General features: G+C 42.8%; 1 protein-coding gene and 1 pseudogene across 6 annotated transcripts in view; both read right to left on the reverse strand.

The window, feature by feature from the left end:
* The window catches only part of plxnb1b (plexin b1b), a 231,255-nt gene that overhangs the window by 137,506 nt on the left and 66,986 nt on the right, over positions 1-26,763 (reverse strand). For 3 of the 6 annotated variants that reach the window (XR_003674034.1, XM_028445813.1, XM_028445817.1), the window contains exons 2-3: positions 1,603-1,686; positions 38-1,196 (exon numbers count right to left, since the gene is read on the reverse strand). Coding sequence is in view for 5 of the 6 variants with exons in the window: in XM_028445813.1 (XP_028301614.1) it covers positions 38-1,186 (1,149 nt within the window). In the remaining variant the exon portion in view is untranslated. Of the gene's footprint in view, positions 1-37; positions 1,197-1,602; positions 1,687-13,623; positions 13,640-26,763 lie in introns of all 6 variants that reach the window. The other 3 variants (XM_028445816.1, XM_028445815.1, XM_028445814.1) reach the window with 3 other exon arrangements.
* On the reverse strand, positions 9,113-9,230 carry LOC114464119 (uncharacterized; annotated as a pseudogene).

Genomic DNA, 26,763 nt, shown 5'->3' on the forward strand with positions numbered 1-26,763 from the left:
GCTTTAGAAAATTGCTCATTCAATTTGTTGGTCTTACCTCTGGCAGGTTGGCACAGTTGGATTTTACTTCATATTCGATATATGCTGCTTCAATACTTCCTTCCTTTCCCATTTGCGTATAGCACAGATCTCTTGTGTAGTCAATCCTGTGGTTCACATCCTCCAGGCTAAACATACAAAGAGCAGATTCTTCACTGGGTTCAGTTGATGAAGCCAACCGCGTAGAAAAAACACCAAGAAGAGCCCCAGAACTTTGGCTTTCTCTTCCATCTTTTGGAATCCCAAGTTGGACAGCCTGCAGAAGGTTGTACGTTTTACCAGCTCTGGAACGGCATGTCAAAGGTACTTCCACGTAAGAGTAATAAGCTTGGTCATCCAGACATACGCGAGAAATGTAGGTACAAAACTCTCGTGACTGCGATTTTAGATCCCGTCTGTAGAAGAGGAAGTACACATGCTGACCATGAGCAAATGATGCTACAAAATGATGATCATATTCTGACAAACGTCCAGCAACGGCCAACTTGGCAGTTTCCTCATAGGAAAAGACTGGATCCTGGGCAAGGTTTCGTGTGGAAATTGGTGGATGACTGTTGGTGTAACCCCGACCCACAAACAGTACAGGCTTCCTGTTAGGATGAGAGCGAACTACAAGGCCAACTGTACTGACATTTGGATGGTTAGCTGCAACATACTGAGTATCAACAGGCCTCTGAGTCGAAAACAGCACCTTATTCACCGAATCCAAACTTCGTTTTTGGCAGATTCCTTGGAAAATGCTACCACAGGTAATAAGTTCCATAGAGTAGGGGTCCACTAGCAGGAGCTTGTTGTAGTTGCTGGTCTCTTTAGCTTGAGGACAGTTATTTAATGTTACTGGAGGCAAACATTCCAGATTGTCCGTGACAGGGCCAGTGTTATCTTGAAGTTCTAGTCGAAGAAACCGATCCAACTGGTACAAGTGGTCTCGGGCCCCAATGTAGACCCAACCTACACTGGGGTCAGGATGCAAAACCACGTGCTCAAACATTGTATCATTTTGGATAAAAGTAGGATAAAGTTCATCAGTAAGAGGAAGTACGCCTTGAATTACACTACCATGGAATAAATTCAGTTGGCAGCAAAGGATTATTAGGAGTTTTTGCACTGCTGATGTTGAAAGACGATGCACCATCCCCAGTGGCATTGCAGCAAACCTAAAAGAAAAATAGACAATACAATAAATAAAGATTTCATCCTCCTCTGTGATAGGATCTCATATTTGTTCTTGTTTTAATGACTGCTTTAGTTATTACTTTAAATTAATGTTGTGTCTTACAATTTCATAAAATAAGATGTTAGTGCTGACATTATCCAACACACCAATCAAACAAGGTTGTTTGCTGAATAGGAAAGAGGCCCTGGGATCCGTTATTCTTTTGGCAATTAGGAATTTCTTGTAGATAAAAAAGCATTAAAAAAAAAAAAAACACATTTTTATGAATAGTATTTTAACAGGGTTCAAGCCAGTCTCTCTCTTTTTTTTTTTTTTACCTTTTAGAAGATATTAATACATCATAGATTATTCAGTAGTTGAACATAACTGAGCCCCTAATTCCTTACCATTTGTTTCCAAAGGCAGTTTTAAAGAGGCAGGACACCTCTATACATCTCAGGGCCTTTACACCCTCATATTCTGGATATGACCTGCAACACGAAAATAGGGAGAAATCTGCTATTAAAGTATTTAATGCTAAAAGAAGGTTCAACAAAAAATACTGTGAACAATATATAAATGAATGATTAAAGGGGAGGTATGATGAAAAAAATCACTTTATAATGGTTTTGCTACAGTAATATGCATCCCTTTAGCCTCAATCAAAGGGCCAAAGTTGAAAAAGTTCTGTTTCCTCCCTCCCTTGATATTCCACATTTTGTAAAAGGTCATCTTGAAGTTTAATTTTGCCCGGTGTGTGACGTCACCAACCGTAAAGTCCTCCTCCTGACAATCCTCTCTCCTATGATGGACATGATACACGCCTCCTACCCTACCATTCAAAAATGTAAGCTTCTCCCTCTCAAAACTATCTTACAGCTAAAACAAACACTGAGGTTTAATATAGAATATACATTATACTATTATATTAGCCGGGAGCCAAGTCTGCTGATGTTTACGGAGTCATAGCTCACAGCGCTAACACAAGACTTGGTTGTGGAATTGGACAGCTTCCAACTTTTACACGGTGGCAGGACGAGGGAGAGCGGTAAAAAAAAAGGGGGGTGGGGGGTTTGGCTATGTTGGTGAATGATAGATGGTGTAATTCGGGGCATATCTCCATCAAGGTGCAGTTTTGCAGTAATGTCGTGTGTGCAGTGCACGGCGCACACACATCAAATCACACACACACACAACTCCTCTGCTTCTGCAGCGGCACGCAAACACTTTTCTGACTCAAAATCACAATAGCCGCTTAAATAGTCATGTTTTTTAACTGTAATATGACTGAAAACAATAACAAGAGTGTGTGGATAGTGTCTACAGACACGCGTACTCATGAACATGCAAAAGTAGGCCGCAAATCAGCCCATTTTTAAAAAAGTGCTGAGAAAGTCAGTTTCAGAGGGTTAAAACTGCAGAAAACAGGCACGTTTGGGGGAAACAAACTCAAATACTATTTTGTTGGGGTTCTTAGAACAAATGGAGATGAGTAAAATATAGCATAATACTGGACCTTTAAAAAATAGTATAACAATACACTGAATATTTATGAAGAATGTATAAATGACTGATAGAATGAATGAATGGATACCACACATTCAGCTCTTAAAGCTGTAGTATGTACGCATTGACGCAAGAAAATTACATCAGCGTATTTATGACATTAAGTTGACGACATTGACACTTTGTTCCAGCTCTAATGCTAGGCGGCTAACCAAGGCCAAGGGGCGCATCGGAGACACAGAAGATAGCCTGGAAAGCAAGATAATGGAGCTGGCTAATGCTGCTAAACGCATTGCCAGAGAAGGAACTTAAGACTTGTAAGGCTCCCTAAAAATGCTGAAAAGAGTCATCCAATGATTTAAAACATCCAGCACATGTTGCCTAATTGGCTGGGGCTTGACGCCAATAAGTCGTTCACTTTGGAAAGAGCGCACCGCACTCAGTTGAGACCAAAACCAGGTAAGAGCAGAGCTGTAATCATTGATTTTCTACTATTTCAGAACCGTGAAGTTGTCTTTAACACATGCAAACAGAGCTTGCTCACTCACGATGGTCACAAGATCCTCTTTGCTCAAAATGTATCAGTGGAAACTATGAAGACAGAGCCCATTCAATGCCATGAGGAAAAAGTTCATCAAAGCTGGAACTCTTCAGTAATTCACCCTACGTCCTTGCAAGATGCAGATTCTACACAATGGGAAAATTATTTTCTCCACACACTTCTACATGGCCAAGGAGTATAGGTAACCTTAGAAGAGCTGAGATGTACATTAATAGAGTTTGATATAATCTAATATTAAAAAAGGATACTTTGTTGTATTTTAATACACATTTTGCACCTTATAATTTATTTTGATTATATGCAGAGCTACATATTGCCCATATTAGCACCACATTTGGTGAACATTTTATGTTATGCATCTATTGTAGGCCTAATTATGTTTATTTAACGTAGGATTATTTTTTGTCACTCCTTTTTTCAGCTGGTGCAGGCTATTGATTTATTATGCAATTGTTTTATTGACAAAGGCTATTGAATAAATTAAGATGACAATGGTGATGAGACTTTGCCACATATCTTATTGTGGGACAATAAAGGTCATGTTTTAATGTCCAGGTGGGGTTGGGTGGACCATACGGGTTGTCTGATAGATGCATCTAGAGTGAAGCCACTCCTCATCAGTGTGGATTGGCATTGCCCTTACAATGTTCAGTTTAAATAAGGGTTTTTGCATGTGGTTCAGTTCTTTTCAGTTCTTTTTTTTTTGTCTCACAACATAAGATGCATTTCCATTTCATTACTCTTGGAGATGCGCAAAATCAAAAATAGCATAATAAAAATTGGTAATAGAAAGACCTGAATTTTAAATAACCCCCCCCCTTCTCATCCAAGGGTGCCTGGTGGAATGGGTCAGTGACTTCAGGTTTCTGGGAATGTACATTTCACAGGACCCCATCTGGGGCACCGACACCAATGTCCTGGTAAAAAACTGTACTTTTTAAGGTCACTGTGAAGGGTCAATGTGTCCCGAGACCTGTTGCTGTCCTACTAGTGCTCTGTAGAGAGCATCCTCACCCACAACATCCTGGTGTGGTTCAGGTGCAGCTCTCAGCCTGAAAGGAAGGCTCTGAAGAGGGTCAGAAAGTCAGCACAGAACATCATAGGAGTGCAGCTGTCGTCTCTGTCAGACATCTACAACACCAGATGTCTGCGCAGGGCCAGAAGCATAACCTGTGACAGTTCACATCCCGGGCACACCCTGTTCTCACTGCTGCCCTCAGAGAAGAGGTACAGGTCCATCAAGGCCCACACTTTCAGATTCACAAACACTTTTTATCTGAGTGTAATCAGGGTACTGAACACAGTAATCACACCCTGTTCCATTGTCTCAGTCCCTCTTCAATGTGCAATATATATATTATTCCCATTGCTGCTATAATGCTCTCCTATTGTACATTTTATTTTATTTCATTTGTTTACTAGCTTATTGTGCTTTTATTTTATTATATACTCTTGCACTACCAGATTTGTTCTTTAATTTTGTCGTACATTGTGTATGATGACAATAAAAGCCTTCTATTATATTGTTCCGCAATTACACTTCACAGAACGTGACGTACCTGGTCACATGACCACTTCTCTCAGAACATGGTGCGATACGTGTAATACAATAGTAATGCGTGGCCACGCATATTTTTTTTTTCTTCCAATGGCCACGGTTACATGATGTTTTTTAATTCGGAATTATGTATACCGAATTAAATCATTCGAAATTAAAGTGTTCTGCTTCGTGTTTACATGGAAATGGTCATTGCTGAACAAGGTTTACATGGAAAACTGGTTTATTCCGCTTTAGGTCTGGGGGTTGGGAAGGCTCTGATTGGACAGGGGGAGAACGTGACGTATCACGTCTATCAAAAACACACAACCAACCTTTTATTGTCAGCTGGAACACAGAAGACCACATGAGAACTGTTTTCACCTTTATTTTGATTGTAGTTTTGAAGCAGCAGCTCGACAATAACACACAGTTTCAGTTTGGGCAGTGGAGCGTAAGGAAGATAGGAGCTAATCACCAGTAAAAAGCCCAGTACTGTTGTTGTCTGGAAAACAATCACCAGGAATAAATATTTTTTATAACATGGCTTTGGCCTGTTTTAATGTTGATTTCTACCTTAAGACTGATGTCCTCACCTCCATGCTAGCGGCTCTCCCTGCACTGTGGCCTCCTAATGCTAGTTTTAATTAACCAGAAATTAAAAATAAAAACTAACAAGCATTTTGACAAAATACAATTATTTGTCAATCTTTGATTTCAACCAACTCTACATCATTTAGCTGGGGACATGTCTCATTTTGTAGGTGTTTGTCTCAGATTTTGATGCCTTGATGACAGAGGCATGGGGCTCCCACTTAAAACACTGTGGCCCAAGGCAGCGCTACCTTTACCTCAGCTCTCCTTGTCTGCAACAGAAAGGTCATTAAAAAGCAAATTATGTAAATAACATTAAAACATCAAGTGATTTTTGATTGAATGAATGTCTTAGCAGCAGACTCAACGTCCATAGAAAGACACTATTACATACAAAAATAATCAAATACGAACATTTCAAATGAACATTAGATTAGACAAGGCATTTGTTTCATTTACTATTTATTTATGCTGATATAACCTACAAGTGCAATTCAGCTACTATCAGTGTTCATAACACTGGCAGTAGCTGAATAATTTAAGTTAATGTCTAGCACAGACACAAACACACGTAGGAGTGGGCGATATGGGGGGAAAAAAAATCATATGATTTATTCTTTGTAAAATCACATCACAGTTTTTTTCATTCAAACCACTGAGACTATTTTAAAGCTATTTACCAATAAAACAAACCAATTCACCTACTTATAATCATCGCCCTAAATGGAAAAAAAGGAATAAAAGATAATTTAAGACAAGGTACTTTTCATATTTTTTTAAATTGCATGTATGCAGTTTATCAAACTGGTTCCAAGTAGAATTAACGTCAAACAAAAGGGCTGCCCAGTTCTTTTAGTCACAGTCTTTTTTCTTTGTTTAACTAAAGTGGTGTAGCATTAGCAAAACTTGCTACATAACAAGGCAGCATATCAGTCTAGTGATTTCCATTTGCTTTTTAGGTAACACACATGTTAATAAAATCCTACTTTAAACGGTGTGTGAACCCCTTATTTCACACAAGCAATAATATCCTTTACAAGATCAAATGTTACTGTTTTGGTTACATTAGGCCTGGGTAATATGGACCAATGCTCCATCCATCCATCCATTTTCATACCCGCTTATTCCCGTTTAACAGGGTCGCGGGGGTCTGCCGGTGCCAATTTCCGGCTCTCATAGGGCGCTTGGCGGGGGTACACCCTGGACAGGGCGCCAGTCCATCACAGGGCAACACAGACACAGACAACCATTCACTCTCTCATTCACTCCTATGGGCAATTTAGAGACTCCAATCAACCTTACAGTCATGTTTTTGGATTGTGGGAGGAAGCCGGAGTACCCGGAGGAAACCCACGCAGCACGGGGAGAACATGCAAACTCCACACAGAAAGGACCCAAGTCCACCCCAGGGCTTGAACCCAGGACCTTCTTGCTGTGAGGCAGACGTGCTAACCACTAATCCACCGTGCGCCCGGACCAATACTCATATCTCTATATTTTTCCTCAAAATGGCAATAAGCAATGTAAATCATTAATTTTTTAAGACTAACTAATTATTAATAATTCTATCAAGTTAAGAATACTAATATCAGCACTTTGATTGTTTAATTAATAAAAAAAAAATATATATATATATATATATATATATTTTTTTTTTAACACCCCCTATGATGGCCGGCGCCCCTAGCATTTGCCTATACTGCCTATGCCACGGGCCGGGCCTGTTGATGGCCCAGGGGAGATTCGAACCAGTGACCCTCTGATTACAAGCCCACTTCCTTAAACCAATGATGTATGCCTGTATGTATGCCTAGAGAAAATAATTTTGAATGAATTGATATAACGGCTACTGCTAATTGAATAAATTGATTTAAATAGTGTTGACGGTTTTCCCAAGATTATTTACTGTAAATTAATACGTGAGTTTGGTCATTTGTTTTTTTTAAATGATGTAACACTCAGAAAATGTTGAAGCAAAATAAATGATGAAATTGTGAGGTTACAGCAAGGTGACCAACCATGTTGCTACATAGACAAAACAACAGGGTAGAGTCCCTTAAAACACACCCAAATATAGCAACTCCAAGCACAAGGGAAAAATCCAGGAAGGAACATTTAATTAAGGTTTCATTTAAGTGAATTGAGTTCAGCCTTTTAGTCATTTATTTTAGTTCCCCAACAATTAAAATTAGATGAGAGGGGTTACAGGAGGGGCAGAACACATTTGGAGAGAAAAAGCAATCAAACAGAAATTGAGGTTACAAAAAGATAATAGTCAAAGATGCAACAATGAACGAGGAGAAAAACAATGGGGAGTGACGACCACAAAAGAGCCAACAAGCTTCACTGCTCACTGAGACCTGATGGAATGTGACTAACAATAATAAACCTCAGTGTAAAAACTGAGCCAAGGATGGCAGTGGGTGGGTGAATGTTGTGGGCAGGCAAGTCGGGGGATTCATTATGGTGGATATCATTCAACCCCCACTCATTTGTCAAAAAAGGGGGAAAGAAAATAAAGCAAGTTTCTGAAAAAGAAAACTAAAAACAGTCAAAATACATGCACAGTTGTATCTGTTAATATAATAACTATACTTTCATGAAAAGGACATTGGGAACCAGAAGGTTGTCATTCAGCACAAATGCAACAGAAGGTGAACCAACCCATTCTCAGATATACTTAGTCTATCTTAGCTTATTGTAAGGGAGTTTATCAAAGCCATTCAACGTTCAAGTTAAAAATGCATTCCTCAAAGCATTAACATCAGGCTATAGCCCTTATCCTTCCTTCATTAAAAAAAATAATACAAATACGCATAGATAGTCTGTTGACTATCAAAAAGAAGTTGGAACTGTTAAACAAAAGAAACTTTTAGCTTATGACTTCCAACAAATGTATTGGTTATTCAAGTTATTTTGTAAACCATAAAAATCCCCTTTCATTAATTTAAACCAGGGAAATGCAATTTGTAGTAAACTATTCCAAATTGAAACATAACTATTTTAAGTGTTTTTTGTTTTTAAATAATGGAGCGTAAAACAAACTTCAAATCAGTAAATACGCCTACTTAACGTGGACTTATTGCAAACAATCAACTTTTTGAGCATTTTTTTCTAGGTATTATTTTAAAACATGAAAAATTAGGATTAATCATCACTATTGGTTACTCTCTAAACAACCTTTTTTAGACTAGAATGAATAAAAAAGTGGGGTTTTTTTTGTTTTCTTTTTCAGTCCAAAAAACCCCTGACGACATTTAAATAATGCATGTGATAGAAGTTTTGCAATTGCATGAAAAGAATATATTTTGATTTGGAAAAAATAATTTACATATAGTCATGAATATGTTTTGAATTAAGTAGACAAGAATGTGTTGATAAGAAGACATATAACCCAAAGCGCTATTTCAATTTTAAAAGTAAAAAATAATAATAATAATAATGCATCAGTTTTATATAGCGCTTTATCATAGACACTCAAAGTCGCTTTCACAAAATTAAGGCATTATTCTTTCACTCCACACTTAGTGGTGGTAAGCTACTATTGTAGCCACAGCTGCCCTGGGGCAGACTGACGGAAGCGAGGCTGCCATAGTGCGCCATCGGCCCCTCCGACCACCACCAACACTCACTCACACACTACATTCATACTAGGCAATGTAGGTGAAGTGCCTTGCCCAAGGACACAATGACAGATACCACTGGGTTGACTGCCACCCCACTGTGGCACCTGGAATTCTCAGTGGTCTCCCATCCAACTACTAACCAGGCCCAGATGTGCTTAGCTTCCGAGATCTAATGGGATCGGGCAATGACAGACTGGTATGGCCACAAACAAAAATGTTATACTCTTATTGTAAAAGGCAAAAGTCAGACGTTGCTGTCAAGAATGGGGCCTTAAAGGTGCCGTCCGCAACTCTCAGATCCCTCCCTCCCCTCCCTCCCTGCTGCTCTCTTGCCCTGCCTTCAAACTTTTCTAAAGTCCCCCGATTTAATTTCATTTAATTTAAATATGTATGTAATGTATACATGATTTAACAATAGAAATTATGTAATCAGTTTTGAATGTGATAAGTTATTTTAATCCGTGTAGCCTAAAACCAAAATAACAAATAAGCAGTGCAGTTATTTTGTTTTTCTGCTTTAAAACCAAAACAGAAATACAGAAAAACCAGGCGGCCCTGGTGTGGGGTTGCGGTGCCTGGCTGGGGGGTCTTGGGGTTGCCTGCCTATCGGTCCGTGGCTGGCGGGGTGGCCCTGCTTGGGCGGTTGGTGGCGTCCTCTCTCGTTGGGGGGCCCGGGGCCACCCCCCTGTGAAGGGTGCTATGTTGTGGTGTCGTGGGGGCCTGTGCTGGCCATGGTGCGGGCGCTGGCCTCTCTCCTGCTTGGCTGCCACCTGCTTTGGAGGGGCGGGCCACTCTGGGCCGGCGGGGGTCGCCTCCTAGACTGCTGGGGGATGTGCCTGGTGCCTGGCTCCGCCTGGGGGGGGGGGGGTCCCGCCGTGCTACGTGTGGTTGGCATGGTTCGGGGGGGTGCCGCGGGGGTCTCCGGTTGTGCTGCTCGGCGCATCCCTGGGGCCCGCAGTGCCGCGTGCCCGTCTGCGCCATCTACCCTCTACGGTGGCTCGCCATGCGGACGGGCCGGGCTCATACCAGACAGGCCTCCTACATGGACACTTCACGTCACTCACTCCCAGCTGGTCTGGCTCACCCACTTGTTACACCAAACTCACATACCCAACCCTTGGGGGGCTGGTTGGTGGGGCTGGGGGTGGAGGGGGCCGCCGCCTGTGCTACCAAGTAGTGGCACTCCCTACTCCCTCCAATTTTAATTACACCTCAACACACCACCCCCCGGAGGGTGGGATCACCACTTCCACCCTCCAGAGCTATTGCACCACATACACATATATACACATAGGTTGGATGGGGAGCACTGCTCCCCTCCATCCACCTTTTTTTTTTTTTTAATTGCACTTCATACAGTCACTAAACACACACATTCACTCAGGGGATAGGCACCATAACGGGTGGTGGGTAGCCTCACAGCTTTGGGTATGTTGGGTGGAGGCCCAGCCCCTCTGTTGATTGCTGGGCCGCCGTGTAGAGATTGGGAGGGTGCAGTCGGGAGTGGCGGGGCGGTGGGTCCCGGGGGTGTGGAGGGGTGTTGCTGGGGGCTCTCTTTGCGGGGTCTCTCCGGGCGTAGCTGGCCTGGTGGGGTGTGGGGGTGCCTCTTCCCTACGGGTGGGGCTTGGTGCTTGTCTCCTGGTTGCCTTGGGGGTGCGCCTTGCGGCGTGTGGGTTTGGGGCGGCCTGCCGCGCGGGTGTGGGGGGTGGGCGCGCTGGGGGGTGCTGGCGTCTACGCCGGGGTTTGGGCGGGATTGCTTGGCGCTCCGGGTGGTGCTCTTTGCTGGGGGGCGGCTCTAGCTGTTCCAGTGGTTGAGGTTGGCATCAGCCACTTGGTAGGTCAATCCTGCTATCTGCGGGCTGGCAGGTGGGTTGGTTCTACGCCTTTGGCTGGGGGCTGCTCCTCTGCATTGGTTGTGTGCCATTGGGGTGCCTCTCTCCCACGGTGGTGGCTTCCGTTCCGGGTCCTTCTGGCCTGGGGTCTGGTCCCTGCTGGCTCTGGGCCCACCCGGCTGCCCATTCGGCGTGGCTCTGGCCGCCTGCTGGGCATGGGCCTTGGCTCCTCTGCTGGGGTCTTGGCGGGGGGCTCTCTGAGCCCTCCCCTCGGGGGGTTGGGTGCTCGGGTGTGGGGGGCGGGATGATGGCGGGGGGCCTTGGGGTTGGGGGTTGAGGTCAGTGGCGGGATGCACTGGGCGCTCGGCAGCTTGGGGCTTCCTCGGATGTGTGTGTGGGGGGCGGTGGCTGCCTCTCGGCCTGGGATCTTGGGGGCATCTGGGGGGGCTGCTCGGCCGTGGGGAGGTGGCCTGGGGCTCCCTGGCCCCCGCTCTTTCTGCTGGCCTGGCTGCATCCGCGGGCCCATGGCAGTTCCTGGGTTTGCGGTAGCGGTTTTTGCACATATACTGGTATACGATGCACTGGCACGCCTTGGGATGTGGGATAGAACTCATACTGGGCTTAACTTTAGACACATTAATCCCAAATACCTGCTTTAGGTACTACCACTCACTCCTTCTCTCTGTCCACAGCCATCAACCTTATAGCTAAGCTTCACACTTGTCACTATACTGGCTTGATTACACAACATAAAAAACACAATATGTTCTACAACTTCACATCTCACCCTCACTGTAAAATAATCTATTCCTCCCAACCCTTTCTAAAAAAAAATTTAAAAAAAAGAAAAGAACTTCTACCATTTGACACTTTTGCAAAAAAATTGCAGCTTCTTTTTGAGGGCAGCAAAAAAAAAAAGAAACATTTTGCACGTTATAAATACAGCTAACGGCAGCCGTCAAAACATGCAGAAGTTGATCTTACAAAACGATTCATTACACCACCTCTGGTTCCACACTGGCATTTTCTTAACATCCATTTTTTGGTTTTGATTTATTCATGTATTAATAACGTTTCAATTCACCAGTAATGTAACTTATGCATTGCTTCTTTTTATGTCCGGACCGGGAACAAAAGTCTACCCAGTCATCAGTTTATCTGGATACTATTTGGACCGAAACACTGTTCAGTAAAGTTGGCAGATATTCACAGTTTCAGACTTCCAGCATCATTAACTCTTTAACAAAATGTCATCAACACACAAATTACACCTCTGCCATCAGTGTGAGGTGGACATCATGATACAAGATAATTTTTTGTCAAACACAGCAGAGTAAAAGTCTGTCGGTCGTTCTGTGTGGTGAGATTAAAACATATGAAGCTCTCGTCCTAGTTTCCACGTAAATATCCAAATATCACACAAACAGAACCAGATTTAATTTCAAAACAGAAAAGCACTGCTTGTTTGGTTTTTGGTTTTTCTATTTCTGGTTTTAAATTAATAAAACCATCCCGTTATTTAAATTTTTCAATGTGGTTTTGAAACAAAATAACCAAAGAACGGTAGGTACATGGGTGCATTTTCTTTCAGAATGTACTGTATATTTTATCTTTACAGCTATTTCCCAATGTTGCTAAATATGAAAAGCTGCTTACTTATTATGTTAATCATTTTCAGTACCAAGTCAAGTACTTATTAGAGCCTGACCAATTAATCGTCGGGCCGATTAATCGGGCGGATTTTGGCATGTCGACTTCTCCCACGCATCACAGCAGCTATGCACGTGCTGCCCCCCTCCTCCTTCTCACACATGAAGCAGAAGTGCAGCCCCACCCCCCGCCCGCACTCATACATCAGCACAGCGGCAAAGAAACAGAATCAGCATTTTTTGTTCCTCAAAACAATGGTAAGTTGTGACTTTCTAAAACTCTACACTTTAGTGGCCCATGTCAATAATGTCCTCACACAAACAAAGTTAGAGCATGTTAAGGAGAGCATTACTGCTTTATTCACTCAACCTTTAAAAAGCGCTTTATTGGTGAATTTGTTTTTTTGCATACTTTAAATAACAGTACTGAAGGTTTGAAAACAGTAAACTTGCTGTTGAATTTGCCAGCTTTCTTTAACTGTTCACACCTAATTCACACGTTTTGATATTGGTTTAGGTTCAGGCGATGCGATCTAACAATATTAGAACGTTAAGGATTAAAACATGAGGACGATCTGCCAAATCACAGAGATCGTAGAACCATCTGCAGGGCTCTACACTAATTTTTCCAGTGATTGCATGGTGTGACCAACTATCTCAGTTGGTCGCACCAGCACAAAATTTGGTCGCACCTTTTTCTCCTTTTTTTTTGGAGCAGGGGTGGTGAGAGTGTACAGCATAGCCACGCATGCTTATAAATAGTTGACTTAACTAACGTATCGTAGTTTTGTATGAAGTAAAGATTGACAATGACTCCAGATATATTTGCTAAATGTTTTAATGTTTTAGTGTCAATATTAAGTTTTTCTGCAACCAGCAGTGACTGAAATAACAGGTCATTTATTTTATACATTTTTAAAAGAAGACATAACAATTTTTTTTATTTTTTAATAACAGCAAAGCATAACAACAGGTTACATGTATTCTTAGCATCTGCATTGCTTCACCCCATGGATTTCAATTCAGTGGGGCCACTTCTTATAGTGGGGTCTCCTAACCCTCTTCCCCTGGTCAGGGGTCTGCAACCTTTACTCTACAAGGAGCCATTTTGCCTCATCTCACCTGGATTAAAGTCCTCCTGGAGGCAAAAAAAATACCTTCTCAATGAAGACAATACAGTGAATTAAATTATATACAGTTAAAAATATATAGAATAATGTTTAATTTAATTTGATTTAGTAATCATGTAAATGGAAACTTAAAAACTGTTTAAAATAAAATAAAATAAATTGACATCAAGAAATACAACAGTATCTTGCATCTTTAAATTCTTACGCATCTCAGTTTACATGAACACAGTGTTATATATTTGATTTTTTTTTTTTTTAGTTAAAGGGCCCAAGAGAGAGATAGTACCCACTTTCAATCAAACTTTCGACAGGTGTGACATCACATCCGTTGTCCCGCCCCCCCAAACGGAAGTCCTGCCTTATAGTCCCCGCCCATAATGAAAAAAAAAAAATGATTTAATCCATCCCGCCAAATTACACCTGTTGGTGTGTGTGAGATATTACTATAAGACTGCTGCTCAATAGCAATATAACCGTGTCTGGCCTAAAAAAAAAAATGCAGAGAAGAGTGCTTTAAACATACGATGTCTGAACGCACCTCTAAGCTTGCAGCAGCTGTCATAGTATTGTGACCTTGTCTGGCCTCAAAAAATGCAGAGACGAGTGCTTTGAACATACGGTCTCTGAACTTTAAGCTTGTCACACACACACACACACACGCACGCACACACACGCACACACACACGCACACACAGGCTTTACCATGTCTACAGGTATCATTAGTGAAACTGTTGTGACAATTCTACAAGAATCAAAGTGTATTGCCGGTCAACAGGAAAAGTCTTTGGTGTTTTTGCAAAGAATTCAGACACCTCCTCTGTGCTGCCCCTTGTGGGAAGAGTTATTTACGTTTTGAGTTTCTTGTGTTTTGTCCACACAGGGCTACCATAGTTCTTGTGTTTTTGTCCACATAGAGCTTCCGTAGTTCAGTCATGCTCCTAACAGTCTCACAGCAAGTCACACTTCACAGTGTTTAAGCCTGTAACATCCCATTTTGGCTCTACAAAAATATCTGTCTGAAAGTATTTGAATGATAGTAATCTTAGCTTCTATTAGATACCAACATTAGTCATTTTAGCATGTCTACAATTCATAATTTGTAAGAAAATATTCGGCGCTAATACCGTTAGCATCCCTATGGCAGTTTCCATGTAAATTAGCATTGTGCTAATCGCTTGTTAATGCTGCTGTTTTTTGAGGGTTTTTGTTAATTCTAAGCTACTTATTTTATGTTGCAATGTATATTTGCCCATTAAGATTGTAATATGCATTGTCTTTGTTTCTGTATGTTACAGTTTTACAGTCTATCCAGTAAAACACACCAAAACAGCAAGACGCTTCCTGGTCCTTTATTGGAGACTGTTCACTATCTGTAAAGCTAGTTCACACAGAATAGTAAAAAGACATGATGGAAGGCCAACCAAAAGTCGAAAAAGATGACAACACTGCTGTCCCTGACCACCTAAGTACAGTCAGCAATGTTGGTGCAATCACCAAAGTATAACACCATCAGTGGAGAAGATCCTTCCTTTAACCAAAGCTCATCCAAAAATGCCATTTTCACATCTCACCCGCAGTACCCAACCCCAGTTACTAACGACCAAAGATTTCATCCACGCTCTATGGGTCAGTCAGCCAACTTCCAGCCCAGATTATCTCCCACACAACCTGTTGTCAGTGCTAACGAGTCCGATTCCCCAGCCACATCAGACTTAGCCAAGTATTTGGTTCGCAGAGAATTGGTTAGCTCAGGGCTTTTGACGTTTGATGATAAGCCCAAAAATTACTGGGCCTGGAAAGCATCTTTTTTAAATGCCATAGAAGGGCTTTATTTATCCCCAAGAGAGGAGTTAGATCTCCTCTGCAAGTGGTTAGGCCCCAAATCCACAGAGCAAGCAAAAAGATTAAGGTCTGTTCACATCTATGATGCCACAGCTGGTGTCAGGATGGTGTGGCAAAGATTGGAGGACGTCTATGGGTCCCCTGAAGCTATAGAGAATGCTCTCCTCAAAAAGTTGGAAGTTTTTCCCAAAATAGCCAACAGAGAAAATCACAAGTTGAGGGAGCTAGGTGATCTCCTCACAGAGCTGGATGCTGCCCATGTAGATGGTTTCCTACCTGGTCTCAGTTACTTACAGTAGATACATCCCGGGGCATCACTCCTATTGTTCAAAAACTCCCATTCCACCTACAAGAGAAATGGATCACTTCAGCATCCTACTACAAAGAGCAACATCATGCTTCTTACCCACCATTCCCAGTCTAAGCTAAAACTCTCAACGACCCAAGCTTTGACCCCTTGCTCTCTACTGGTGGCCCAAGTGTTTATAGGCCTGAAAGACTGAACAAACACAACTTTAAAAGTGCAGTATCTGTCCGTAAAACTGAAATAGCTGCTCCAAAAGGCTTTCGTGACTCCCCTGACCAAAAGGTGGTTGACCCAGATAAACAGTGCCCGCTTCATAACAAACCACACTCCCTCCGCAAGTGTCGTGGTTTCAGAGCAAAGACTTTGGATGAGAGAAAAGCCATTCTGAAAGAAAAGAACATTTGTTACAAGTGCTATTCCTCCGTCAACCACATGGCAAAAGACTGTGACATAAGTGTACATTGCAATGAGTGTAAAAGCGACCACCATGTCACTGCGCTGCACCCTGGACCAGCACCGTGGAAAACTCAAGCTCCAGACTCTGCAGCCCCAAACGAGCATGGCGGGGAGCAACCAGAAAACTCCACCCAAACCATTGTGTCCAAATGTACAGAGATCTGCGGCAAAGGTAACAGCTCACGCTCATGCTCCAAAATCTGTCTAGTAAACATCTATCCTGTTGGACACAAAGAAAAGGCAGTGAAAGCCTATGCTGTGTTAGATGAGCAAAGCAATAGATCTTTAGCAAAGACAGAATTCTTTGAGATCTTTAACATTAATACATGCACTAAAGTTTACACTTTCAAAACCTGCTCAGGTGTAGGTGAGACAAGGGCACGCCAAGCTGACGGTTTCGTAGTAGAGTCTCTAGACGGCAACACTAGTGTCCGGCTTCCCACCTTAATTGAGTGTGACATGCTCCCAGATGATCGATCTGAAATCCCGACACCAGAGGTCGCAAAGCACCACACTCATCTTAAGCACTTGGCAGGCAAGATTCCAGATTTGGACCCAAATGCTTCAATACTGGTCCTCCTTGGTCGGGACATACCAAGAGTGCACAAAGTCAGAGAACATTACAACGGCCCCCACAACGCTCCGTACGCCCAGCGCCTCGACCTTGGCTGGGTCATAATCGGTGAGGTCTGCCTAGGGGGTGCTCACGTACCAAGCAAAGTCAGTGTTTACCGCACAACAGTGTTGAACAACGGTTGCACACTACTGGACTCCTTCCCTAACTCATTCCATGTAAAAGAAAAGGTCCTGGCCTCTGACTTTCCATTTAATTCTTTGAACATGACCAGCTTGATTGGCATAGATGAAAATGATTGTCTCAACAAGAAATTGTTTATGAGAACCCCACATGATGACAAACCCGCCATGTCAGTGGATGATAAACTCTTCCTGGAGATCATGGATGAGCAAGTCTTTATGGATGAGTCCAACAGTTGGGTAACGCCACTACCCTTCAAAACAAACAGGCACAGACTGCCCAACAACCGAGACCAAGCAGTGAAACGTCTCAATTCGCTGTGTCGCATGCTTGACAAAAAGCCCCACATGAAAAAACAGTTCTTCAACTTCATGCAGAAAATGTTTGAGTCAGGACACGCAGAACCCGTCTCGCCACTCAACGAAGACCAAGAGTGTTGGTACCTCCCGTTTTTTGGTGTCTACCATCCTCGGAAACCTACCCAGATACGTGTAGTATTTGACTCTAGTGCCACTCATGAAGACACATCCTTGAACAATGTTTTGTTAATTCTAAGCTACTTATTTTATGTTGCAATGTATATTTGCCCATTAAAGCAGTTTTTAGATGACACAAACGTAGACCGTTTCGGATCCATCACTATCGCAGGTGCTTGCATGAAGGTGTTCCGCACTAATTATCTGCAAGCTAAAACCCTAGCGATACCCCACCCAGCCAACTACAAACAAAATCACAAAAGCTACTCTAACGCCTCAATTCAGTGGTTAGAGTGGATGCGCTACGATCAAAAGATCTTCATCCAGCGCGCTCTAAACATAGGAGAGAAACAGATTGGAAGTTTTTTCGTCGACAGGTACGCAGAGTGTAACGGTGTGAAAAAGGCATGGGAATTTCACGGTTGTTTCTACCACGGATGTTTGCAATGTTTTAACCCCGCAGAGACATATCCGATGAGGAGGGTTAGATTCGTTCAACTGCACCCGCGCAGTGAGGAACGACTGGAAAAGTTAAAGACAGAACACGACGTCGATGTCGTATTAATGAGCGAGCAAGAATGGGATGAAATTAAAAAATCACACACCGAAGTTAAAGAGTTTATCCAAAGGTATAATGCTCCCGAGCCTCTTTATCCCCGCGACGCGCTTTATGGTGGTAGAACGAGCGCTTTAAAGCTGAGATACACAGCGGGTTCTGATGAAACTGTCCACTATGTAGACGTGACATCATCATACCCTTATGTAAACAGCACTTGCTCTTATCCAATAGGTCATCCTACAGTCATCTACAAAGATTTTGACGACCCTTTGGTCTACTACGGTCTGATCAAGGCCAGTGTACCCACCCCACCGTCTTTTCTTCCCTGTGTTGCCTTACAAAAGTTAAACTGCAAAGATATCTGGCCTTTATGAAGCAGGGTCAGAGAGAGGAATGTAGAGTGACAATGACCCAGCACCCGGAGCAGGTGGATGTTCCGTATGTCGCCAAAGCTCAAACATCCTCTCACAAACCACAAACATCCGACGATGTAAATCTTGACCGTACGGACGAAGATCTTTTGAAAAACCTCCCCCAGCGAGATCGCAAGAGCGCAGAGTACGTCTTAAAAAAAATATTGGAGAGTCATGAAGGCTGGAATTCCCAGAGGGAATTCATTTTCAGGAGCAACGCTGTGCAAGGTTCTCATGTGACTGATTTGTTAAAGTATCTCACCCACCCTTTTAAGAAAAAAACCAGGGAGCCATCGCCTGCGGGGTGGACAGTTTTTAAATACTCAGAACTAAACATCCCCTTATCCACCATAAATAACCCGCATGCTCGCGATCAATACAGTCTGCTCAAGAGGGAGGCCGGTGGTTTCCGTGATAAAGAATTTGAAACCCCTCGGGAAGCGCCTGAAGGAAAAAGAAGAAAAAAGGCGTTCCGTACGCTATCCCCAAAATGGATTACTCCCGAGAGAGAATGAACTGCCGAACGGACTGTTGGTAAACAAATTACTTTATCATCGCCATGGATTAACATTTCATCTTAAATAATTGTGATGCATAACACATTTTTTTGTCTTTCATCAATAAAAATGTTTATTGAGCATATTTTGTGAGTGTACATTTTTAAAGCAAAATACACGTGGGTAATGGCATAAAAAAAGTAACATTTTTTATTTATGACAATCTTTAAGCATTTGTAAAGAACAATTCCCCTGTTTCGAATTGCGATTGAATTCATTTTTAACACACCGCTGATATTTTCTGACATAATCGTACACCGTAAGATCATTCTTTATCACATCGTCATCGTACAGAGACAGTGTCTGTCCATAAGATAACCCGCACGCCCGATGGCAGAGATAATAGACACAGTGATGTCCGCAAACCGATGACAATGGGTGTTGCAACTGCTTGTCGTGGTATTCTATGTTTTGTGAGCGATCTTCCAAAAACTGTAAGATGGTCGCTGGGTAGTGTGCAAAGTACGGGGAGGAATCCATAAGAGTCGAAAAAGGTAGCTTTGCGGTTCTTTTCCAAGGTCAGAGCTAACCAGTGTTCTCCGGGCCTGTGACCGGGGTGTGTGTTCACTATAAAGTAGGCGGGTGGTTTAAAAGACGGATTCAGTGAGAGAAGTTGATCGATGCCCACACACCGCAGAATACATCCCCCAACAGATTATGCAATAGAGTCTCTAGTTGAATGTTATCCATCTTCTTAATAATAATCCACCAGAACCTGCCTCTTAGCGTTGATCTCCAAAATAGAATCGTAACAGGCGTAGACGACAAGCGTAGTGGTGTTTGGTAGGGGAACTCTAAATCTCATCTCCACGTATTTGGGCATGGAACCCAGAAACAGATTCTCCTGGGTGCATATCCCAGAGTTCTCCGGTATGGAGTATGTTTTTACATTGACCCGCGAGAGGGGGTAGAGAGCGTTACCATTCATTAAGGCTACGGCGTGACCAAACCGCACGGCCGGGGACACAGAGACTTTTTTTGCAAACAGAGAGGCTCCCAATAATTTCAGACAAAACATAGAGTCGCGGACTCCGGTGAGGCAAAAAGCGTTGCTAGCTCTGGTCAGTTTAATTCTCAAATCAACCGAATTCAGCAAAAGTCTCCTGCAGAAAAATATATCTCCTGTAAGAGGGCCGAGCAGGTGCACTTCTCTGGAAATGTTTGTGAAAGCCGCTCTCTTATTCAATCCTTTATTCGGTCTGTTAATGGTCACTGTAGAGTTCATAGCACCGGCAGTATCTTTGTAAAAAAAGGCCTGTGCTAAACTGACTTTTCAGAGTGTTCTCTGAAAAGTTAAGAGTCTCAATCATAGCGCGGTAGGGATGTGTAGCGCTAGACTGTGAAATCAGCCTATCCCCCAAAGTAACGTCACACTGACTGAATATTGTATTTAGAAGATAATTGATGAGGGCTACAGATGCGTCGTTGGCCAGGTCCGTACCGTCGTCATTGGTGATTTTCACGCGGAGATGTAACAATGTATCGTTCAGGTCCCGATACTTGTCCCCATCTCCAGGGATGAAAAACTCTATAGGTCCTCCGTCGGCGATCGCCAACAAGGGAGAGATTTCAGTGTAGATTTGATCATCAATCGAAAGCTGCGTCATCGAAATAGCGAATATATCTAATTCTGCGAGGGTGCACTCTGGAGATTTCTGGTGCAACAGGGCCATATTTGATTTAATTAAAAAATATCGGAGCTCCGGGTAGACTTGTTCTTCGCGCACCTGCTTTTTGCAACTGGTTTCCTCTTCTTACCGCGTGATTGTTTATTAGAGTTTGAAGGGGCTCGTTTTCCGGGAGGTCGCTTTCTCGATCTACGTGACATGACCATAATACCACCCCTCCCCTTGCTTTGAATCACTGCTTCGTGCCATTGCACGGGCGAACACGTCCGAGGCAATGTTGCTGGCTGCCTCTTTAAGATGCGGTTTAGCTATGGCAAAACCCTTCTTCACCAGAGGACTAATAAAACGAAATAATTTAGAAAACAAAGATCCTATCCCACGCCCATACATTACCGGGGCTCCGTAAAAGCCGGGCAAATCCCCGCCGACCTGACTCTCATAATAAGATACAAAACGGTGAGGGTCCTCTCTCAAGCTGACCCTAACCATTTTCTTTTGGATGTACCAAAAAAACAATGTACCTTATCGTACGATGTTCGCGAAAGGACACCCCCCTTAGGCTAATGGGTAGTTACCTTTGCTCAACGTCTCAACACTGAATGACACTGTCTTAGACGGATGGTTTAAATAAGCTGACGGCTTCATGCTTCGGGTCTAAAGTGAAGCGTTACGATAGTCTTACCGTAGGTAAAATCTACCGGTTTGTTTTGATATGATTTTATCTCAATTTTAATGTTTTCAATGTGATGTTTGGCTACCGGTAAGTAATAAGAGGGATTGAAATATTGCGTGATAATGTCACCGTACGTTCCTTTAATATTGAACGTTCTCAAAAGCGGTGCATATACATCGCCAACCATCTGCAGACTTACAATGTCGCAGTAACAATACATGTGGTAAAACCCTGCGCGTATATCGGCTGGGTAGTGTGCAAACTTTTGGTCAAACTCAAACCATTCCCCCGGTTTTAGGCCCAGCAGGTAAGCTTGACCTCCTGCTTGGAAATCCATCTTTTTTTGAATAGCGCTATAGACGAGATAAATATCAGAATTGATTTTTCTAAAAAAAACTATTCAGCTCATTCATAAAGGCTGATATGTTATTGTAATAGCCTCCTCTAAATCTCTGCTGATATACGACGCTTTCTTTCGCTGGTTCTTTGGGTTTTTCCCTTCAATAAAAATAGGCATCATTCTGCGCTATGATAAAGAAGGTGTGCGGATATGAAATTTGCGTCATGGCTACCTCCCAGCGTCCATCTAAATTTATATGTTGAGGTAAATTCACCCGGTAACTGGAACTCTTGTTGCCTTTAAAAATGTTGAGGCTGGCGTTGGAGGGAAGGGTGATGAAAAACCCTTCATCCTTTGGGCCGTACATGGTAAATGATGATTTTTGCCATCTTGTGTAGATCTTTTATACATGTTTCAAATCAGATTCCTTGATCCAACTGTTAAATTTCTCGGGCCAATTTTTCCACTGTACAAAAAACGATTCAGAATCTTCTCTACATGGTAGACTCTGTCTTTGTCCATCGTTACTTTTTGCAACTCTGCCTCGTAAAATGAACCTTGGATGGCTTCTCCGTCATAATCAGTTAGTTTGTACACAGTTGGTCTGCGGGGTATACAATGTGATATTGTAAACATTTCGTCCGTAAAACTCTGTTCATATTTTTTTATCAAACACTCCCCTCAACTTTGAGATCCTGACTATGTCACCCTTCTTAAATTTCATCTTTGGAAGATGTGTTTGAGGTGTACCGTACAAGTTTTGAAACACTTTGATCGGTGTTGTCCGAGTAGTGGTGTGATAGCTGTGATTATAACCTTTCACCAAGTCTTGTAGGACATCAAGGTATCGCAAAGTGTTGTTTGCTGTAAAATATCTCCACATTCTACCCTTTAAAGTATGATTGAATCTTTCCACCACAGAAGCTTTGAGATCGCTGGCTGTGGAAAAATGAAAGATTCCGTATTTTTTCATCAAAACCTCAAAACTTTTATTAAAAAATTTTTTCCCCGCGTCGGTTTGAATTTTTTTGGGCGTCTGACTTTCGACAAAAATGGATTCAAAGGCATTCACCACTTCCTTTGCGGTTTTTCTTTTCAGAGTCCTCACGTAAGCTTTCTTGGAAAATACATCATTGACCGTTAATAAATAATTGTCCCCATCATTGTGCTCAGACAGGGCCTGCATATCGCACAGGTCAGCCTGAAATTGATTTAGCGGGCGCGACACAAAAACCCAATTTCTCGGAAAATCTATTCTGATGGGTTTGTGTAGAGTATATGCATCTTGCGTTGATAGGAATTTCTTAACATTTTCTACAGGGACAGTCTTTCCCATTTCATCTTGCAAACCCCTACGGAGTCGCTCTACACCGCCAAAGCTACCGTGGTGAGTTGGGGTGTAGTATACTTTTTTCATGAAACATATCTCAGACATGATAAGGAAGAATGAGCAGAAAAAAGAGGGTTTAGAGTATTTATTCATTTTTATTAGCGATGCATCAGTCATTTTAAGTATATATATAAAACAATTGCAAACAAAATGCTTTTCAAAAACCTACAACTAACATGAATGAATAATTAAAACATCACACAACATACAAAACTCTAAATCTACCGTTTTATCGTTGTTAAAATCTGAGCCAGTACAGAATGATCCACAGTACGGTAAATGACATTGTGTATTTTTTCAAGCTCAAACATTATATTTACAGAATGGTTTTTTTAGCACAAGTTTGGTGGCAACATCAACGAGCAGAGCACAAAATGCAAGCAGATGAGATGGTCTCACTACATGATTAGCCAGGTCTTTTAAAATTTCTTTAAAGCATTCAGACAAACCAGATTGGCACAAAAATACTGTGTCGCAGATCATAGCCCTCCAAAGTACTGGAGTGGGGTGGGATCTTGTTATTTCCTTCCAGGTGCTCAATTGTAACCCCTTTTTCGCCTACCAGCGTGTCATACATGTCAAAGATGCTGTCGTGGATTTTGGAACGTTGATCTCAAAGGTAGCACAAGAATCTGCACGGCGGCTCTGACTTTGCGTTCCTCCATCGGAATGTTGTAGAGGTTCAAGAGACGTTTGATGGCTGGAATGAACTTGGGGGTGTAGAGTTTTTTCATCAGTCCGTGAAAGTTGTCGTTGTAGAATTCGTGCTCGAGGACATCCAAGCGTTCATGCTGCCTCTGGCGAGGATGCTCGATTTTGCATCCGTTGCACGTTTCTCGCTTGTACTTGTCCAGAACGTAGCTGAGAAGATGAAGCACCCCCGCTTTAATCGTTTTGGCGAAGTCGAGGGACCCACTGTCAATCACATCCCCGACGCTACTGCCTGATCTGGGCGGGGTCTGAGCCTCAGCACTACTTCCTGCTCCGGGTGGAGTCTGATCTGGCTCGATACCTCCTGAATAATTGTCTTCTGACATTGTCGATTCAGAAGAGGAGGTGGTGGTTGTGGATGATTGACAAGGAGTCGGTGATGTGTGAGCAGGGCGCAACCACGATGCAGCAATCTTCCGGTATAGGCGATAAGGACCGAGGGTACGGCGATAGACCTCTGCGGTTCGGTGTGGTTAAAGTCATGTCGGAGAAGAGATCCTCCGTGTCAGGCAAGGTGGGGGGAGACTCGGGTGTGTCCATAAACACAGCATCCTGGCACTGACTGTCGGCAAAGAATTCCTGCATGTCTGGCGATGCCGGAGATGTGGCGGTGCGCTCAGACACACGTCGTCCTGGAGTTGCGGATCAGAGAGAAGCTCCTGCGAGTCTGATGACTCCAGGTGGAGGTTCGTCCGAACACTTTGCATCCTGGGGTTGCTGGTCAGTTTCTGCGGTTAGAGTTTTAGAGTAAGGCCCCCAAAACTTTGAAAGGTCTTTAGGAGTCAGGCGGTTGCTTCTGGTGTTTCTCTTGGTAGAAGGCATGGTTCTTCCAGTGGCTTTTTCTTTCCGTAGTGGATAACTTATGGTTTGGACCGATGTATTTTATAGACTGTAAAAGTAAGCCCCTCCTATTTAAAAGGAGGGGGCTAGGGAGGGGGTTGGGTCTAAAATGAAATATGGTTATTTTTTGACCATCAAAGTATCGTTCCAACTGTGAAAAAGAAGGGTAATTTTATCATTGATTTCTTCCATTTTTTCTGACCATGCTACTGCTGGCAGAGTCAAAATGTTGCAAAAAACTCCACATTCTGAGTTGAAAAGATCCAGAACAAAGTAATGTCTTCATCTCTGCTGAGTGGTATTGTCTTTCTGCATCTTATAACTTGCGCGGTAGAACCAACGGGCTGTGCCTGATGGTTTTGTCAACCAAATACTCACAAATGGTTCTTTTAGCTCACATAGATCGATGGTTGTGGGAAAAGGACTCAGGTTTTGCTTTTTTGCAGGATCAGAAGCAGATTCTTATTTTTTTATATTTCTAGGGTTGGCTAGTTTTAATACACCCCAGTCATTTGACGTCAAATCTGCCGCAGACATTTGCGGGGTTTCACAAACATTCTACTGATAAAGACAGAGTTCACCCGTCTCATACTTGAAAAAATACCCCCAGCTCCCGCGTCCGTCATAACTTTCAAGAGACCACTCTTGATGCAAAGGAAATGGAGGTGGTGTCTGAATTCTTTGCAAAAACACCAAAGACTTTTCCTGTTGACCGGCAATACACTTTGATTCTTGTAGAATTGTCACAACAGTTTCACTAATGATACCTGGAGACATGGTAAAGCGTGTGTGTGTGTGTGTGTGCATGTGTGCGTGTGTGTGACAAGCTTAAAGTTCAGAGACCGTATGTTCAAAGCACTCTTCTCTGCGTTTTTTGAGGCCAGACAAGGTCACAATACTATCACAGCTGCTGCAAGCTTAGAGGTGCGTTCAGACATCGTATGTTTAAAGCACTCTTCCCTGCACACTCTTCTCTGCATTTTTTTTTTAGGCCAGACACGGTCATATTACTGTTGAGCAGCTGTCTTATAGTAATATCACACACACACCAACAGGTGTAATTTGGCGGGATGGATTAAATCATTTTTTTTTCTTTTTTCATTATGGGCGGGACTTCCGGTTAGGGGGCGGTACAACAGATGTGACGTCACACCTGTCAAAAGTTTGATTGAAAGTGGGTACTATCTCTCTCTGGCCCATGTTATGCCAAATCAACTTTTCTGTGCTTTAAACATCATCAAAGTGGTATTTGGGCTTCATACACATGCCTAAAGTGTTTTTTTCATTGATTCCCTCAATCGTTAGTTAGAGGGTGATTTCCTCCTTTCTTACTGCACGGCGAGCCCAAACACCTCGCTCCAATTTGATGAGGCGTTCCCACTTTGATGACGAATTTGACGTGGCACTGAGCTGGAGAAGCCACGCCTCCAGGAAGCTCTCTGCCGTGATTAACATGCAAATAGACATGCCCACGAAGGTGAGCATTTCAGCGTCCTTCACGCAGTGCTATGTATGTATTTTCTACAGTCTATGTATGTCCCGACGAACGCCCAGCCCTCACGCTCTGTCTCGTGTTTATAAAGCAGCATGAACTCGGCTACGGAGTGGGTGGGAGGAGGTCGGGCTGTCCTCTGGCCCTATGTCACCGTGCAGGGAGGAAGAAGTCAGTGTCCTATCTATAGACCCGCCCACTCATGAATATGCATAAGTGGGACGCAAATCAGCTCGTTTGAGTAGAGTTGCTGAGAAAATCATTTTTCAGAGGCTAAAACTCTGAAAAATAGTCGAGTTTGGGAAAATAAACCTCAAATACTATGTTTTTCAGGTTCTTAGAACAAATGGAGATGGGTGAAAAATAGCATGACATGGGACCTTTAATGTATTTGAAAGGCTTTTATTTGATCATTAATCATTAATAGCCTCTGTAAAAAAATAACTTTTTATTTCAATACTTTTTTTAAAGATATAGGGAGCAATTGCAAAAGAGTCAAAGAGCCACATGCAGATTGCAGACCCCTGCCCTGGGAGAACCACATCTAACCATTTGTCCTGGCATCATAGTCCATCAGCTCTGGCCCCTCGATGCTGATTCTGATGAGCATGTACGCTCTATCGCTAAGCTCGGCACGTTCTTCCTTTTTACTGCTGCAATCAATGTGAGCGTACACTCAGTGAAGGGCTCG

Source organism: Gouania willdenowi, chromosome 5, assembly GCF_900634775.1.
Source record: "Gouania willdenowi chromosome 5, fGouWil2.1, whole genome shotgun sequence".
Taxonomy (NCBI): domain Eukaryota; kingdom Metazoa; phylum Chordata; class Actinopteri; order Blenniiformes; family Gobiesocidae; genus Gouania; species Gouania willdenowi.